This window comes from Cololabis saira, chromosome 9, assembly GCF_033807715.1.
Source record: "Cololabis saira isolate AMF1-May2022 chromosome 9, fColSai1.1, whole genome shotgun sequence".
NCBI classification, from domain to species: domain Eukaryota; kingdom Metazoa; phylum Chordata; class Actinopteri; order Beloniformes; family Belonidae; genus Cololabis; species Cololabis saira.
This window is the reverse complement of record NC_084595.1, coordinates 44,221,645-44,241,091: the sequence shown is the minus strand read 5'-3', so window position 1 is coordinate 44,241,091 and position 19,447 is coordinate 44,221,645. Positions and strand designations below refer to the sequence as shown.

General features: G+C 42.7%; 1 protein-coding gene across 1 annotated transcript in view; it reads left to right on the top strand.

Moving 5' to 3' along the window:
- pdzd2 (PDZ domain containing 2) overlaps nucleotides 1-19,447 on the top strand; it is a 97,530-nt gene that overhangs the window by 66,740 nt on the left and 11,343 nt on the right. The window contains exon 22 of the mRNA XM_061730287.1: nucleotides 4,303-6,640. Coding sequence (XP_061586271.1) covers nucleotides 4,303-6,640 — 2,338 coding nt within the window. The remainder of the gene's footprint in view (nucleotides 1-4,302; nucleotides 6,641-19,447) is intronic.

Below are 19,447 nucleotides of genomic sequence, written 5' to 3'. Positions count from 1 at the left end.
TCTAACATATGTTACATTTCCTTCTTAGCATGTTTGCCTGAGCATAAAGGACTCGGCACTGTCTATTAATATCCTTGTGATTTGATTGTGTATCTAAATGAAGAAGACAACAACACTAAAGATGTAGAACCTGGAGGAGATGATAGATGTGCTGCTGGGTCTGTGGCTTGTGTTTGATATCAAGTTAAAAGATGAGAGTGAGAGAAGATTCAAGTGGCTACGCTTTTTTTTTTTTTAGTTTGTTCATCTCTGTGCTGCTGAAAAGTCAGCTGGAGCCGTGAGCAGCTATGAAGAGACAGAGCTCCTGGTAGATCTGGTCGTTCCTTATCTCCGTCTAGATCCCTTTGTAATTCTCTCCTCAGCACCAGGTTTATGAACATCTGCACCTCAGAGTTGGATCATGAAACAGACTTTTGTTGCCGTTGCTGGTTGAATAAAATGAACAAGAATCCGTCAGAGTCTCTTTCTCTGATTTCCTCTTCCTGACTCAGACGTCTGACTCCAACCCCCCGGCCAATCGGTGGCCTGTAGTGTGATGATGTCAGATACAGCCGACTCAGCAGCTTAGAACCTCGGCAGAATAGATACAGAAAAGTATCTACTCGGCACGTTAGACCCCTGGTGGAAAAGAACCAAAGCGAGTGGAGTGGAGCTGAGTAGGTTCTAGTGGAAAAGCACCATACGAGTGACGTCACCAAGCAAATTACATTAATCATCAGTGGTAATCTGGCACCTCGTCTAATTTACATTTAGCTGTTTTTCTGAAGTTGCATTTGCCTGAGACCCACTACAATCAGCTTATCTATGTTTCTGGTACACCTGCAAACTAAACTTGGGATTTAAAGAGGTGTCCTAAATTTAGCACGCAACTGTCTAAACCTTGAGCTGTTCACACCAACAAATGGAGGGATCGGCAGACGTCTGGTTTGTGCTCGTCCTCGCACACGCTCATCCCTCGGCTTGTCTGCAGTCATGGTGTTTGTCCTTTTTCATGTTGACTGATGTAGGATCCGCCCCCCATCACTCACGTCACCAAAACAGTCCGCAGGCCGCTGGTTTTCTGTCCATGGTGATTATCTGACGCTCTCGTTCTCATCTCGTAGTCAGAGGTAGTAGATGTCCTCCGTAGCTTTGCTCTGTGTGTTACGGAAGAGTATTAGGACCATGCAGGAGAAAACATATTTGAGAGGGGAGATTTTTTTTTATCGTGCACTTCGAGAAAAAAGTCGAAAAGTCAAGAAAAAAGTTGAAATGTCGAGATTACACTGCAAAAACTCAAAATCTTACCAGGAATATTGTCTTATTTCTAGTTAAAATGTCTCATTTTTAGTCAAGAAATCTCATCACACTTAAAACAAGAGTCATTACCAGAAAAATAACTAATTATTTGACAATTTTCACCTGTTTAAAATAAATTTTCACTTGAAATAAGTAGAAAAATCTGCCAGTGGGACAAGATTTATCTTCTCATTACAAGCAAAAAAATCTCGTTCCACTGGCAGATTTTTCTACTTATTAAGTGAAAATCTACTTGAAACAGGTGAAAATTGCTGTTTTTTCCATTGATGAGTCTTGTTTTAAGTGTAATGAGATTTTTTTTGGGACTAAAAATGAGACATTTTAACTAGAAATAAGACAAATATTTTTGCTAAGATTTTGAGTTTTTGCAGTGTAATGTCGAAATAAAATTTTGAGAATAAAGTTGAAATGTCGAGATTAATGTTGAAATACAATTTGGTGAATAAAGTGGAAGTGTCTCTTCTGGCCCATCAAATCCAGTTAGAGCGACTGACAGCTCTGCAGCAGCAGCCGTAAATAACTAACTAACTAACATCCTTGGAGTTAAGAGTTAACGTGAAAGGTACAGTACGTTTCTGAAGTTATGCAACTGCATATGTGTGATATGTGTTTCAAATCAATATCGACTTTTTCTCAACATTTCGACTTTTTTCTCAAAGTGCATAATGAAAAAAAAATCTTCCTCCTCTAAAATATTATTTTTATTTTTCTCCTGCCTGGCCCAAATACTATTCCGTAGTGTGTCTTAGTCCAGCAACGTCTGAGTTTGTAGTGTTTTAACACATCAACATTGCTGTGGAGTTTGTTTTCCTGGTCACTGAAAAAGAGGAATGTGTGTATTTTTCCATTTCAACCTCTCCCCATCACCTGTTTAGTGAAGGGTGGTATTGTACATCCTGCATCCGTCCAGTTTCCTCTGGCTCCCACTTCCACACTGAAGTTCTTATCAGTTTTAGTTCTTAAGCTGATGAACATCCATGTCCTGGAGCTCAGTTTATTTTCTCTTGACTGGCCATTCAAGAATTACTCAGCTGACATCAGGACACCACAGCAATGTCTAAGATACCAACTCACCTTCCAGCTTAGTAAGCATGAAGTGTGTCATAAGTCAGTTGTGTTCCCTCCACCCAACCATTGATGTGTGTTTACATGTGTGTGCGTGTATATATATGTATATATACTGTATATGTATGTATATGTTTGTTATTCAAAAGCATGACATCAGATGTGGATCCTGAAATTGTTCCTATCCATGAGCAACGAGGTTTTCTTGTTTGTCTTGTTTGTCGTTGAGATACCTCACAGACGTTGTTGCAGCCAGAAGTTTACAGGAAATAATTATTTATTTCCTTCAAGTCTGATGTCAAAGTTGAGGAAACCTTCTCTGATTTAGGCCAGTTAGGATTTCTTCTCATGGAGGAATAATTGTAGGGATCCAGTTATTGTTCTGACAGTGCCAATAATGGGGTTATGTCCATTAATACATTAATTGTAACAGATTGGTTCATCCTTGGGTACAGTTTCCTGGTGCCTAAAGGTTTAAATACGCGAGTCTAAACAAGGAACGGGAGTGTGTCCTGTGTCCTGTGTCCCAGAGATGAGTGTTCTGGTGTTTAATTTTTTTTTTTTTTGTAAAAGGGTGATGCTGCTTAAGATCCTAGGACACTTTTGTCACAACTCTGCATATGTTTCCTTTCTCAGAAGCTCAGCATCACTGTTGTTAGGGCTGTAAAGTAAAGTAAAAAAACTAAATTACAGCTGCAAGCAGCGATGAACGGGCCCTCCACCCTTGTGCACGTTCAGGCTGCAGTGGAAGCTTGTATGACTTGATGTAGATTCTTCAGGCCTGGACATTTAGAGGATGAAACCACCCACGATTCTCTATATCAAACCATTAAAGTTATGGCAGAAAGTAGGAACTATCAGATATCGACCAATCAGAATAAGGGGTGGGGCTAATACATGCCAATGAAGGTCAAGTACTCAATACCGAGTCCGATGACACCACCCACGACTCTCTATGTCAAACCATTCAAAAGTTATTGCAGAAAGTAGGAACTATCAAATATGGACCAATCAGATGAAGGGGGGGCGCGCTTTTTGGTGTCTATCGTCGCCACGGTAACGCTTTTGACTGAGAAAAGTAATGCGCGTCATCGCAGGATGAAGACGCATATTTTGATGTATAACAGACCTGGGTGCGCGTTACGGTTCGGGCCGTATAAACTGCCGAAGGAATTGCATAAATTGCGCCAAAATTACACGATTAATTCAAAATGGCCGACTTCCTGTTGGGTTTCGGCCATGTCGCCAAGAGACTTTTCTTTAAGTTGCGACATGATACAGGTGTGTAGCGATTTTCGTGCATGTACGTCAAACCGTATTGTGGGGCTTGAGGCACAAAGTTTTCTAGGGGGCGCTGTTGAGCCGTTAGGCCACGCCCATTAATGCAAACCATGAAATATAACATTTTTCGCCAGGCCTGGCTGGCGTGCAAAATTTGGTGAAAAAAGTGAAGGTATTTCAAATGCCCTGACAACTTGAGGCTAGCCCCTAAAATACTTGGGACCAACTGGACTTTGGTCCACCAGTTCTTTCAGGAACAGTGGGCCAGAATTCAGACAAGATTTAGGTCAATTCTAACCAATACAAGTTTACATTTCAGCATTTTAAATGAGCAAATAATTGAATAAACAAAAATCCCCTCATTGATTTATCTGATATTTTATTTAAGAAAAAATAATCAGGAATCCTTACTGGTCTAAAACAAGAACTGTATATTTGGGTCTCCTTTTATTTCTTTTCATATGGACTTCTGGTCAAACTGAACCTTCAGGAAGAATTGACATAACTGTTAAAGTTATGCATTGTTATGCATTTTACTTTGGCTTGTTTAAAACCTCACCGTCCACTAAGACTGAATGTATTGATTCTTTTTGATTTCCTTCTCATTTAGCCCAAACTTAACTGCTTTTTTTGTTTGTTTGTTTTATGTGGCCCCAGCTGTAGGACAACGGTCAGGTTTGATGATGTCATCAGGGAGCAGTGGTGGACTTCCCCCAGCCAAACCTGAACAGGGGACTTTTGAAACAATAAGCTCAAATGCAGGGAATTCCCATGACGAAAACCCAACCAACCCTGACTTTCAAACGCCCACCCCCCACATAGATGATTTTTTAACAGAAGTGAGCTTCTGTTGCGACGCAGACACCAAGACGCCTCTCCAAACACAACCTAACGAGTCTACATCCTCCTGCACGGGACAACACACTGGAACCCTTGCAGAGGAAGCGGTCGTCGGTGCTGGAGTCCAGCCCAGACCTCTCAACTTGTCCACCCTGGATACAAGAGCTGAAAATGGTCCGGAATGTCCTGAGGCCGGTTCTGAAACTCCCAAAAAATATGGAGGTGGTTTGAAGAATGATGGTATCATTGATAAAGGTTCAGTGGTGGAGAAGAGGAGCAATGGTGGTCTTCATGAGTCAGTTGAGGAGCAACCGGAGTCCTGTTCCAGTGATCCCCAGCAACCCTTTACCAATGGGCATTCCCATTTAGACCAGTCCGCCAACAGGGCTTCACCTTTTCAACATGTAGGGAATGAAAGTCGTGTTCTGGATCAAGCTTCCTCTGCTGCCAAAGACAGCTCTGCTGTAACAACCATATACTCTCAGCTTTCCCCGTTAGGAGTTTCCTCTACACAGTCACCGTCCCGGTCTCCTAACAGGACAATGTCTGTAGCAGCTAAACACAACCCCATTAGCTGTGCCAGAGTTGACGCTTTTCTCGCAGCCGGCCACAAGAGCCTAAGCATCTACAGGACCCCCTTGGAACCAGAAACGAACGCTATCGCTGCAAGCAAGCATGCAGATGCTTCACTGAATACACAAATTCCTTCAGTGGAGTCAGATTCTTGTATCAGATCAGATGGAGAAATGTCAGCATCAGTTAAAAACCAACTAAATGAGTGCACAGCTAATTCAAGCCCTGATGCTGGGTCATTACATAAGAAGAGTCCAGGCAGTCCAGCATGGAGAAATAAAGTTCAACTTCAGGTTGAAAGTGGTCCTCCAAAATTGAGGGTATTAAGTGTTAAGACTAAGAACAAGCCGCAGGAGGAGCCTCACCAAAAAATGTGTAGGGATCAAAGTTCAGTTCCTTCAGATGCAAATGCTGCCATCAGAAACTCAACAAAACCCAAACCAGTGGCAACTGTGACCAGTTTTCTGAATGCCAGCACCCAGCCTGATGCAAACGCCTGCCGTGGAGCGCTCCGAGGAAATGAGAGACAGCAAATGCCAGGCGAGTGTGGCCGTTCCAGTGGCGCGGTACACCCTGTACATGTGCCCAAACAGAACAGTTTCCATGCAGATTCCAAATCAACACCCAAGTCACGGAGTGAGTCAAGCCCGCCTGTTACGCAGAGAACATTTATAGAGCTTCAGCTGTCTTCCTCATCTGGTTTATCGCCAGCGTTGAAGAACAGCGAAACGGTTTCAAAGGACACCAAAGAGCCTGAAATCAGAGCAGTTGCAAGAAGAACTTCAATGCTTTCTCTCACCAGCTCTGAAGCAGAGAGAACAAACACCACGGCAGCCAATGTGGTATTTAATTCACTGCATTCTACTCAAGCAGGTCATGCATCTCCAACCGTCTCAAAGTTTGGCCCCACCGTGGAAGGATGCGAGACCCTCAAGTCCGGTTCTCCAAAACTGTACATAAAGGCTATGGAAAGGCGAAGCCTATCCGCAAACATTGCTTTTTCCGCGGACTGCAATCCCTTCTCGGTTCGTAACAAAATAAAGTCCTTTGAGAGCCTAGCTAGCTTTGACAAGCCCACGGCTAAAAGCAGTGATGCTCAGTCTTTTGCTTTAGCTTTCACAGCTTCACTCAACCAGAGGATTGCAGGTTACATGGGCTCGGTGAATTCTGTAGACTGCCGTGGCAAATCAAAGAGCATGTGCTTTTACGAAGGATGTCCTACCGTAGCCCCGCCATGCTCACCTGTCATTGGTAAATGCACTCCAGCCAGAGATCAAATAACCTCTGAGGGAGCCACGCCTCAAAGTCTTCCGGTGCTGCGAAGGAAACATGGCCGACTTCCTGCCGGCAGGTTGCGGCAGCTCAGGGCCCTCAGTATGCCTGAATTAGAAAAACTGTGCACAGGAGAATTCCCCAAAGGACACGAGACATCTCCAAGTGAAATGGACGACGGTGTCCGCCCGACTACTCCTGCAAAGGCCAGAGAGGCTGACTGTGTTGCAGCGTCTACTGGGCCAACAAGTGAATCTACTGAGGAGGCTGAGGAGAGCCCGGAGGCCGCCCAGCCCGGCTGGTCCATCAGGTGGGGAGCTCACTTTAAACATCTCATCTGAAATCATTGCCAACCTGAAAGAGTTGAAACTGAAACTGAAAATGTTCTTTGTTCTTGGTGGCCTCAGTTGAGGCTCGTGGTCGGACTGCCGTTCCAGCTGAGTGCCACTTTCATTAGTTTGTGGTTGCTGTTTGACAAATCCAGTCTTGGGAAGCTTGGGACATTTAACACACACACACACACACACACACACACACACACACACACACACACACACACACACACACACACACACACACACACACACACACACACCCGTGTGTGTGTAATGTTCACGTTCTGGTAGTGATACTTTTTTTTTTTTTTTAATTTAACAATTTTTTGCTGTTTTATTCTCTGCCGTGGGGATTTTCATTAGTCTTTAGATCATTATTTTTAATATTTTGCATTTCATTTAGAATTTCAAAGCCTGTTTCTTAAGTAAATGCCCATTCCAGCTGTTGTGGTCCTGCCAACGCCTGTATATCATGTCAGTCATGACACCTCATCAGAAATCGAATACGAGTCAAAAATGCCAAATAACATGTCAGGTTTACAAAAACAGAACAAACAGCAGTCATTGTACTGTTGTGACAAATTGAAATTTTCAAGCTCCTGCTAAACTTGCACAACTGGATCAGTGTCAAAAAAATAAAGTTTGTGAAATATTTGAAGATTTCATTAAAATGATGCATTTTCTTTTTATAGATAAAGACGGATCTCTTAACATAGGATTTTCAAATAAGCAAATCATAGCATCAAAAGTTTTACTAATGCCGTTGAAAAGTAGAACATGTCTGGTTGTAATAGCTGACAATATGCAGTAGTTGCTACCGCCTGCAGCAGTCAGAGTACTACGGAAGAGTATTAGGGCTATGCAGGAGAAAGAATATTCCAGAGGGGAAGATTTTTTATTATTGTGCACTTCGAAAAAAAAGTCGAAATGTCGAGAAAAAAGTCAAAATGTCGAGATTAATGTTGAAATACAATTTCGAGAATAAATTCGAAATTTTGTGAATAATCAACTTTTTTCTCAACATTTCGACTTTTTTTTTCGAAATTGTACTTCAACATTAATCTCGACATTTCATCTTTTTTCTCGAGTGCATAATGAAAAAAAATCTTCCTCCTCTAAAATATTTTCTGTTTCTCCTGCCTGGCCCCTAATACTCTTCCGTCCACTAATCCCCAGCTGTGTGAGTGATTTCATGTCCATCAGGGTTCTGTCTTAGGTTCTACTCCCCATACATCTCTCTTTCACTATACATTATCCCTGTAGGGGAGATGATTAGTCATAGTCTCTTCTGACATTCACTCTGGTTCCTGGTCTGAAACTGCATCTTCCACTTCAGGAACTTTTCATTTTTTTGCAGGAGGCTCCAGTGAAGCCGTATTTTTTTATTATTTGTGGTTTGATTCTTGTTTAGATAACTACAATGCCCTTTTTATTGACCTAAACAAAAGAAACCTGTCGTCCTTCAGTGTTATTATTTTTGATTCAGACAAGCTTTTTTTATGTTTCAACGTTAATGTCCTTTGTACCTGTGTCTCTTTTGTTTATTTTACTTTATCATTTCTATTTTGATTTTTGTTTGACTTTATATCTCTCATTGTATGTTGCATGTTATTGTGAAGAACTTTGTGATTTTTATTTGTTTGTAAAAGGTGCTATATGAATAAACTTTACTTACTTGCGTATTTAATGTTTGATATTAGTGCAACACGGCAAAAATAGAATATCTAGCAACAGTTAAACCATTAAAGGACCAATTACAGACTTCCTCTGGGGATTTCCAAACTTTGTCCTTAACAAGCTGGAAATGTGCTGAAAATTCCCAATAACGTAATAAGGTATTACATTATCGGTAAAAATGTTATTACAATATCCGTCAGGATATTTTATTACATTATTGGTGAAGTTATTACATTATTGGATTTTATTACATTCGATTGAGTTAAGTGCAAATTGTATTGCATTTTCAGGCGTTATTACATTTTCAGGAAATTATTATATTGTAGGGTGCTACAGGGAGCTTGTGGCTGTTCTGCTGACGGCAAACTGGTTCCAGACATTTTGTTCCTAATGTTTTAGACGCTAACGATCCATGGTTGGGGTCTGGAAATGCAGGTTTGATTTGGGCTGATGTAAGTTGCCCTTCTATCGCTATGTCTGACCTTATTGATGTTATGCACTTGTTAGAAAATCCCTTTGTGTATTTGTCTTTATTTTTGTGAGATGAACAAGTTTGCACTCTAATTCTAATACACCCCACATACTTTCAATGTGGTGGTTATTCTTCCAATACAACTTCCAATTCACCTTGTTGGCATCAATGAGAAAAGAGGCAACACTGGTGTGAAGGAGGTAGTTGCCTCCCGGAAAATGTCTGGACTGCATGAGTAACTCTATTGACGATACTCCAGTTAGATCAGGGGTCGGCAACCCGCGGCTCAAGAACCGCATGCGGCTCTTTAGCGCCGCCCTTGTGGCTTCTGGAGCTTTTTCAAAAATGTTTGACCTTTTTTTTCTTTTTTTCTTCTTTTTTAACCTTTTTCTCTTTTTTTTCTTCCTTTTTCCTTTCCTTTTTAATCTCGACATTACGACTTTTTTCTTGAAATTTTGACTTCTTCCTCGATATTTTGACTTTTTTCTCGAAATTTTGACTTTTTTCTCAACATTTCGACTTTTTTCTCAAGATTGTACTTCAACATTAATCTCGACATTTCGACTTTTTTCTCGACATTTCAAATTTTTTCTCGAAGTGCATAATGAAAAAAAAAAATCTTCCCCCAGTTATAACTAATATAGATACATGCAGCATGTGTTGCCTTCATTCTAAGGCTGATACAAGACTTTTTGCGGCTCCAGACATATTTGTCCTTTGTGTTTTTGGTCTAATATGGCTCTTTCAACATGTTGGGTTGCCGTCCCCGGGATAGAGAGAGTATGGTGGAGGTCTGAATACCAATGTTGTGTGGTGTGGACTCAGACCTAAGCCTTGAACGCAGTCAATCCCCTTTATTGATGGTGGTATTGATACAAGTGGTCTGCAATTGACCCTTCGTCCAGCCCCGCCCCCATTGCTAGGTTGGACAAAACTGTCGTCTCTCCCGTCCACTTCCCTTGTAAAAAACGTGGTCGTACATCACTTTATTTCTATTGAATTTACCAAATAAATGAACAGCTACTAGATATGAATAAAAAGGAACAGGATCAGCGAAAAAAAAAAAGATCTTTTGGTTAGTTTAGCTGATAGTCTGGTGGAAGGGTTGAACACTACCACCATCAATAAAGGGGATTGACTGTGTGGCCGTCCACATAGCTTTATCCAAAGCAGACATTTTTTTTCTAATTTAACATTGGTTTTGGGATGGAATATATTCCTGTGACTCTCTCTGGGTAACTGGTAACTCAAGTTCAAGTTCAAGTCTATTTATAAAGCACTTTAAAAATAACAACAGCTGACCAAAGTGCTGGACAAACGAAAGGTCTCTGCTCTTTAGTCTGGAGGGGGGAACTGTGAGATAGAGTTGGTCAGCTGACCGAAGAGCCCTGGAAGGTCTACGGCCATTTAAAAGACCTAAGATATAAGAAAGTGCAAGACCATGGAAAGATTTTAAAACAAGAATATTAAAATGGAGGAGCCGACGAAGAGCTGGGAGCTCAGGTGTAATTATGGGACAGGGAGCAACAGCTAACGCCTGCATTCAGGGCTTTGTAGGAGTCTAGGTGGGATGAAACAAAGGCATGTATAAGTTTCTTAAAGTTTTCAAAATAATAAAAGGGTTTAACCTTGGAGAAAAGCCTCAACTGGAAGAAACTAGATTTATTAACAGCGTTAATTTGTTTCTCTAGCTTAAAGAGTCCAAAGTTACACCAAAGTTTTTGACAGTATCTTTGACATGTGGTTCAATGGGTCCTAGATCTACATCTGAGTCACTGGCAGCACTGGACAAAAAACTATAACCTCAGTTTTATTTTGATTAAAGTTTAAAAAGTTTAAAGCCATCCAGGCTTTGATGTCCTCCAGACAGTGGAGTCAACTTTAAGAGTGGGAGTCGCGTTTTAATGGCATGTCGTCATCAGCATAGCACTGAAAAGAGATGTTATATTTTCTTTTTTATCCCCGATTTTTACCCATTTTATCACCCAGTGCTCCTACCTAAGTGACATTCCTGGACATTGCTCCCTCTACCAACCCCGGGAGTTCCTGCACTGAGCTCAGGTGTCCTCCTTAACCTGAGGAGTGAGCAGGCCGCACCTTTTCACCAGACAAGGTGGGGCCTCTCCGGCCGGACGTAGCGCATGGAAGGATCACGTTATTCCGGCCAGATCCTCCCCACCCCATTTGGAACCCCGGCTGGCCAGAGGGGGCAGTGTAGAGCCCGATGTTATACTTTTCTAAGAATAGATTCCAGGGGGAGCATGTGCAGGGAAAAGAGTATAGGCCCCAGAATAGACACTTGAGGAACACCAAGAGGGAGAGGAGCAGAGGGGGATACCGATCCCTCCAGGCAGACAGAAAAACTTCAGTCTGTTAGGTAGGATCTGAACCAGGGGTCGGCAACCCGCGGCTCTAGAGCCGCATGCGGCTCTTTAGCGCCGCCCTAGTGGCTCCTGGAGATTTAAAAAAAAATGTTTAGCTTTTTTTTCTTTTTTTTCCTTCTTTTTTTCCTCTTTCTTTCTCTTTTTTCCTTTTTTCTCTTTTTTTTCTTTTTTTCTTTTTTCTTCTTTTTTTCTTCCATTTGCCTGTCGTTTTTAATCTCGACATTTCGACTTTTTTCTCAACATTTTGACTTTTTTCTCGACATTTCGACTTTTTTCTCGAAATTGTACTTCAACATTAATCTCGACATTTCAACCTTTTTCTCGACATTTCGACTTTTTTCTCAACATTTTGACTTTTTTCTCAACATTTCGCCTTTCGCCATTTGCCTTCATTCTAAGGCTGATACAAGACTTTTCATTCTTTGCGGCTCCAGACATATTTGTTTTTTGTGTTTTTGGTCCAATATGGCTCTTTCAACATTTTGGGTTGCCGACCCCTGATCTAAACCATTTCAGAGCAGTGCCTCTGATAACGACACAGTGGTCCAGACGGGAGATGAATATGTCATAATCTACAGAGTCAAATGCAGCTGTAAGATCAAGGAGGATCAGGATGTGAGAATCTCCAGAGTCAGTGATTGACAACAAATCATTAGCGCAGATTCAGTATTGTGGAGGGCTTTCAAACCGGATCGGAGAGGTTCCAGGATACCTTGTGTATCTAAAAAAGACTGTAGTTGTTGCAGCAAGTTTCTCCAGAATCTTGGATGAAAATGGAAGAATCCATGTTGAAGCCTGGTCGGCAACGAACAGATTTCAACATTCATTAGACGTTGGCATTAGAATTAGATGATTGTTTAATGGTGATCCACCATCAATCTTCAACCTCAACCAAAAATCAGCCTTTTTGATCCTCATTCAACATTGAATTAACATCTTTTGCTATCTAGTTAATTGAGCTTTTCATGTGGAACTGAAACCGTACGGATGCTCTGATTGTGCTGTCGTGCATGAAGGATGGTCAACTGTTTTTTCAGAGTGCGGAGTGTTGCGATTGCGCCTGTGCACATCACCAGCACCGGGTGTGCCGCTGGATTCTTTTTCTCCTTTAGAAGGTTTTGAACTGCATGCATGCATTTAGGAAGTGATCCCTGGTGTCACAATGTGGCCAGTAAGGCCTGCAGTTTTAGTTTTTCTTACAATAGGGAAGAGATAAACCTTCACCTTTCTGTTCTTGGTTGGAGCTAAAATGGATAGCTGGATAGAGAGAATTATTTACTTACTAATTACTCACTCATCTTCTCCCGCTTTTCCGTTACCGGGTCGCGGGGGCAGCAGCCTCAGCAGGGACTTACTAATTATACTTAATTATTTGTTAATTAATGTCAAAATAAAATAAATGTTTCCGTTGTTTTTCAGCTGAGATGCTACTTATGTAATAATGAAACCCACTAGGATCATATTATTTTTAAGTTTTGAGACAAGAGAAAAGAAAGTTAAAGAAGGGGCTCTAACTTTTTCACATGTATGTCACTTGGACGCCAAGGTTTTACGTAAACAAATGAATTTGCCTGCATGGAGATTAGGTGTTGTTTGTGGTAGTGTAGTGTGAGAGATGACGTTTTTTGATGCAGGATCAGAGTTTTGACACAAGCAGCAGACTCAGACCTTTGCTACCTTTAGTCCCATCGGGACCTGACTGCGGTCGTTTAATCTCCCAGATCCATGATCATTTACTTTTCTTGGCAAAGGAGTTTGAATTCCTCTGAATACCGAACATTTTCCATCCATCCTCTTGGCAGATGCTTGAGTTTACTGCACAGCAGCTGCTTGTCATCTGCTGAGCAACTTGGTTCTGGCACGGACAGCCGATCCAAACGTACAGAAACTCCTCCATTCATCCTTGAGTATATGCCCACTTAGGAAGGAACCAGGGCAACTTCGTAGCTTTAAAGTTATCTCTTGATTTTAAACCAATGGTGCATATGAAACCATTACTTCACCAAATACATTACAGCATTGCAGGAAGGCATCTCTGAGCAACGTTATCTGAACCAAACCCACCCTTATGGGCCATCAGGGCCTTATCGTCCGCTAGCAACGCTCCCTCCATGTTGTAGATCAGAACCAGGGGGAGGACACAGTGCTGATGTGTGAGTGAGGGCTCATAAAAATGAGACTAAGCGAAATGTTATTTGGAGGCCCCCCCGCCCTCAAACCTCTCCCCATCCCAAATGTATCATTGCTACAAAATTACCTTATGACAACATGCTATTTAACTTGACAACCCGTCAATATTAACACATGTATGGTAGATAAAGTAGTGACTGTATGAGTCAAATTACATTTAAAAACAAAATCAACCTGAAATAATAAATAAATATTAAATAAAAAACTTCAAACTGAAATAAGTAAAAAATAGCGATCAATTACTCACCACCCTACTGCTAAATATTTAATCACTGTTCCAACTGTTGCTCTGCTTACTGCCCCCTATCGGTCCCCGCCGGTACGACACGCTCTCCTCGCGTACTACGTGAGCGACTTTGTGGTTGGTGGTGCACAAGAACGGACGCGAATGCAAGAGCCTACAGCAAGTATATCTGGGCTCTTACCTGCTTCCAGCTGAAGAACCTTCCTGTTGATTATTCAGTCAGACTTTCCTAAACTCTACCTGACGTTGTGCTGCACTTTGGTCCTAAAATCCACCCGGGACAACCGATTGTGCAGCGAGCACCCAGAATAACAAGCTAAACCAATCTAATCAGTCTGTATTCATATAGCACATTTTAACAATTTACTTAGACTTAACAACATTGAAAAAAAAGTAACAGATCATGACAAAAAATATAAATTAAAACACATTGAAAAAATGTCAATAAAAACATTCAGTAGGTTTGGAGTGTTGTTGAAGAGCTGCAGGCCAGAGACGGTCCGCAGCTCAGGGGGAAGAGCGTTCCGGCAGCACGCAGAGCTCCGTTATGCTGCTGAAGACTTGAACGCTCATAGAAATAGGGAGACGTACGGAAATGAACGCCATTGCAAACAAACAAGAGATTGAAATGAGCTCTGAATGGAACTATGAGCCAGTGGAGGGAGAACGATACGGCTGTGAGTGTTTGGCAACAGGTGAGCAGCAGCATCTTTATCCGGTTGCAGACGATGGAAAGAAGTTTGACTGATTTCAAGATAAAATTGTTTACCAGCACTAAATCTGACTCGAGTTTAAAATCCGTGACCATCCAGTGGGCAAATGTCACCATGGCACAGCACGCAGCTCCTGAAGCTCCGGCCTGCAAACATGAACAAAAGAGAAAAAAAGGGGGCCAGCACAAGAAACTTCAGGAACGATGGACAAAAATGATGGCTATGAGATACTTCTAATAAATAAAAATGGAAATGGAGAAGAGAGGAAGGGAAGAGGAGAGGAGAAGAAGGGTGAGAGGCACCGCCCAGTGGATCATGTCGGTGCCCCCCTGCAGCATAGGCCTATAGCAGCATATCTACCACGAAGCTTTAACAATTCCCTTATCACTTCTCATTTGGAAAAAAAGGAAAACCATGAGGAAAATGGCGCTAATGTGATAGTAAATTAGTTACCTGCAGTATTATTAGCCAAGGACATGCTAACGTTGCAGATGCTGCTGGAAAACAAAACATTCCTTGATCATTATTGCTACTGTGTGCGCAAATATTTTTGCATGTTCGTAACATTTCCTCCCTTTGACAAAGTATTCACTTAGGAAGTATTGCAAGTTAGACTGTTGTCGTCTTTTTTACTGAAATATAACAACACTTTCGTACATCTGTATTGCTTGGACACCATGTCTACTATTGACTTCTGGCTTACGCACGTTACGCAACATGCATGATGACATCATTCATGCTCACTAGAATCGAAAAGGGAATTGTTTGAAAAATATGCAAACGATGTCAAGGAATTGAAACACTGGGAACCGGTTCTGAACAAGAACCGGTTCTCGATTCCTATTCCTACTACAGAAACACAATAATAACAGCAGTATCACCACGTTGGTATTGATTATATCACATGTCATTACAGATCGGAAGCCGTTATCTTAAACTTGTGCCAACACAGACACCTGTGAAAGGAATGCTGGGAGGCTTCAATGTTGGTTTGTCTGTTTCCTCCTTCGGGCGTGTAAAGCTAAGACAACTGGTGTAGTGGTTCTGGTACCAAATCAAATCTACTTTCACTCCTGCAGGGTTAAAGTCCTTGAATTCCAAGTATCGTCATGGTGCAATAAGACGGTGGCCAACCGTGAGCACTACGGCTGGGCCTTCACCTCATCACAGAGAAAAGAAATCATTGCGGAAAAAAGCAACAGTAGCCTACAAAGCTAGCCACAACGTCACTCTCGTCTTCCGCCATTTAACTCTCTCCACCGCTCTCACCACTCTGCAGAGATTTGATGTTCGGACTTCATGAAGGCCTACGATCTTTTGTTTTATTCCACTTGAAATCAAACCATGATTGGTCGATTTCCCCGTCACTATCCACACCAAAACACATAGCTTCGCTTTCCCCGAGATTGTTGAAGTCCTAACCAATGAATGAGCAGCTAACCGGGCTTTAATAGAGACAGACGATTCTGATTGGATAACAGATTTTCAGGACATGAACTTGGCAGTAAACTTAATTTTAGAACATAGACGAGAGAAAATCTGTTAAATTAAATGAGATAGGAATAAAAAAAAATTATTGAATACTATATTATTATTATCATTATTATTATTTATTATTATTTCTTTTTTTTTAGGATTTCTCTGAAGGCGTAGAAGGCCCTGAAGGTTCCCCACTGCAATAAGATGTTGCATTACAAGCATTTTATTCCATCAGAATCAGTGGAAACTACTGCGAGTGTGTTGTGTGTGACGTTGCTGATTGCTGAACATTAGCTGTGTCAGACTGCCTTTGTCAGCACCAGGCGATGGTTCAAATCCCAGGACAGAGGTTGAAGCCTCTGGAAGACTCATAAGGCACCTTATCAACTCCTTCAGCTCTGGTTTTAAACATGAAGAAAGCCTTTCATCCGTGTAGTTTCAGGAAACCGCCATCATTTGTCTTACATTGAATCCCAGTCTTGAATAATTTTGTTCTCTGGTAATTTCTCATGAACAGGAGACCTCTTCCATGTTCGTCCACCTGACTGGCCTCCCAGGTGGGACGCACCTGCTCACAGACACAGTCAAATGGAAAACAGCCAATCAATCGGCTCTACACTTACACTAATGACATGGCCCCCGCAGACACACACATGCACACTCAAGACATTGCGACACTGCCACGCGGCAATGTGAAGAACTTGAACATTTTTCATATTTTTACTCTTTTGTTCTTTGAAATTGACTTTTTATGCTAGTAAGCTTTTGGGTTTGCTAGTTTTTTGAGCTTTACATACTTTTGCTATTAAGTCTATACTGGACTGAGAATGTCTATGAAATGGCCATCCATCCATCCATCCTTCGATCCATCCATTTTCCGCCGCTTATCCTGAACCGGGTCACGGGGGCAGCAGTCTCAACAGAGATGGCCAGACCTCCTTCACCCCAGACTCTTCCTCCAGCTCTTCCAGGGGGAAACCGAGACGTTCCCAGGCCAGCCGAGAGACATAGGGCCAATCCCAATACACCCCCTACTTTCTACCACTAGCCCTCACTCACTACCACTAGCCCTAAAAATGAAGCCACTAGGGTAGGGCTTTGTAATGTTCCCTAGGGATTGGGACACCACTTGCTACGTCACTGCGTGGTTTACATTCGGGTACGTAAGCGACTGTGTAGTTACGTTTGCACATACGTCACACCATATCAGGAAGCCCAGAGCTAAAAGCTGTTTTAATTTCAGCTGTAGCGCTGTTAATATGCCAATTTATTAAGTTTTAATATTTTTTCAGGCGTAAAAGTAACCGTTAAGATCCCCAACCTGGGCTCAGTTTATCCAAATAACGCCTGTTAAGAAATTTGCTCCTATGTTTTCAGGGGATGAGAAGAGCCGCCGGCGATTTATGGTTCCGCGTTAAATCGACGCAGAGCGTACGGCGTAGGGTACGCGGTGACGCGAACCGTACGACGCGAACCTACACCTTAGGCTCTGCGTTGGTGTAATGCGGAACCATAAATCAGCCTTTATTCTGGCGAGATCTGAAAAGACTTCGCAACAACGGGCAAGCAAGTGATTATGTACATTCACTGAGTGAATATTATGAAAGTAAAATATATATTTCTCGCTAGAAATGTAATCAAAACGCATTTTTATGCAGAAACTAACTCAAAATATTGATTTTATTCACTAAAAAAATAAGAAATGTCCGCCATGTTTTTTTGTTTGATTCAGTCTGCAAATGATGACGTAAAGCATTCTGGGAAAAGTTTCTGGCCCTCGGTCGGTGAGTCAGCATCTGAAATCCCTTTCTATGAAGGGCCAGATTCATACACACTAGCCCTCGTTATCCCCACTCCCCCTACATGCAAAGAGGAATTGGGACACCACTACCCTCACAGGAACGTGCAGAATTTAGGGGTAGGACTGAAAAGTAGGACTAGGGGGGGGATTGGGACTGGCCCATAGTCTCTCCTGGGTCTTCCCCGGGGTCTCCTCCCGGAGGGACATGCCTGGAACACCTCCCTAGGGAGGAGGGACATGCCTGGAACACCTCCCTAGGGAGGAGGGAGATGCCTGGAACACCTCCCTAGGGAGGCGTCCAGGAAGATCCGGTACAGATGCCCAAGCCACCTCAGCTGACTCCTCTCAATGTGAAGGAGCAGCGGCTCGACTCCGAGCTCCTCCCGGGTGACCGAACTCCTCACCCTATCTCTAAGGGAGCGTCCAGCCACCCTGCGGAGGAAACACATCTCTAAGGGAGCGTCCAGCCACCCTGCGGAGGAAACTCATCTCGGCCGCTTGTATCCGCGACCTTGTCCTTTCGGTCACTACCCAAAGTTCATGACCATAGGTTCAATTTCAATTCAATTTTATTTATATAGCGTCTAATACAACAGAGTTGTCTCTAGACGCTTTCCAGAGACCCATACCCAGAACATGACCCCCGAGCAGTTATTACATAAACAATGGCAGGTAAAAACTCCCATAGTGGGAGAAAAACCTTAAGCCAAACAGTGGCAAGGAAAAACTCCTTTAGGAGGGAAGAAACCTTGAGCAGGACCAGGCTCGTAGGGGGGGACCCTCCTGCCGAGGGCCAGACTGGTGGGTCAGGGACGGCAACAGCACAGCAGGCAGGTGGAAGCAGCAACGGGATGACCAGGGGTGGGGACCGCAGGCCAGCATGCAGCTCCCGAAGCTCCGGCCCAATCATCAGGTCCCAGGTTGGGGTGCAGGGTCGGGGAAGGGTTGAAAAGGGGCAGGGCCAAGGAGAGGAGTCTTGACGGACAAACCTTCTCCCCCGCCTGCCCGGGCTGTTACCCTGCCCCCCTTACTCCCACACTGCAGGTTCCGGTGTCCGGCAAAGGATGCTGCAACATGGACAAAAGAGAGAAAAGGGAGGAGAAGGGGGGGCCAGCACAAGAAACTACAGGAGCGACTCTGACACACTAAAGTTTACACTACCTAGAGATTTACCAACACCAGCTAGAGGTTTACTAAACACTAACTATAGGCTTTACTAAACAGAAATGTTTTAAGTTTATTTTTAAAGGTGGAGGTGGTGTCAGCCTCCTTAACCCAGATTGGAAGTTGATTCCATAGTAGTGGTGCCTGATAGCAGAACGCCCGCCCTCCAAATCTACATGTGGATACTCTAGGAACTACGAGTAAACCTGCACTCTGAGAACGGAGAGCTCTGACAGGAACATAAGGCACTATCAGGTCTTGCAAATAATGCGGAGCTAAGCTGTTTTGGGCTTTATACGCAAGTAATAAAATTTTAAATTGGATTCTGAATTTTACGGGTAACCAATGGAGCGACGCTAACACTGGAGAGACGTGGTCTCTCCTGCTGATTCCTGTCAGCACTCGTGCTGCTGCATTCTGGATCAGCTGGAGCCTATTCAGCAAATTACTTGGACATCCTGCTAACAACACATTACAGTAATCTAGTCTAGAAGATACAAACGCATGAACTAGTTTTTCTGCATCACTCTGCGAGAGGATTTTCCTAATCTTTGCAATATTACGGAGATGGAAAAAGGCTATTTTACAAACCTGATTTACATATGGTTTAAACGACAAATCCTGATCGAAAATAACACCAAGGTTTCTCACAGTTGCA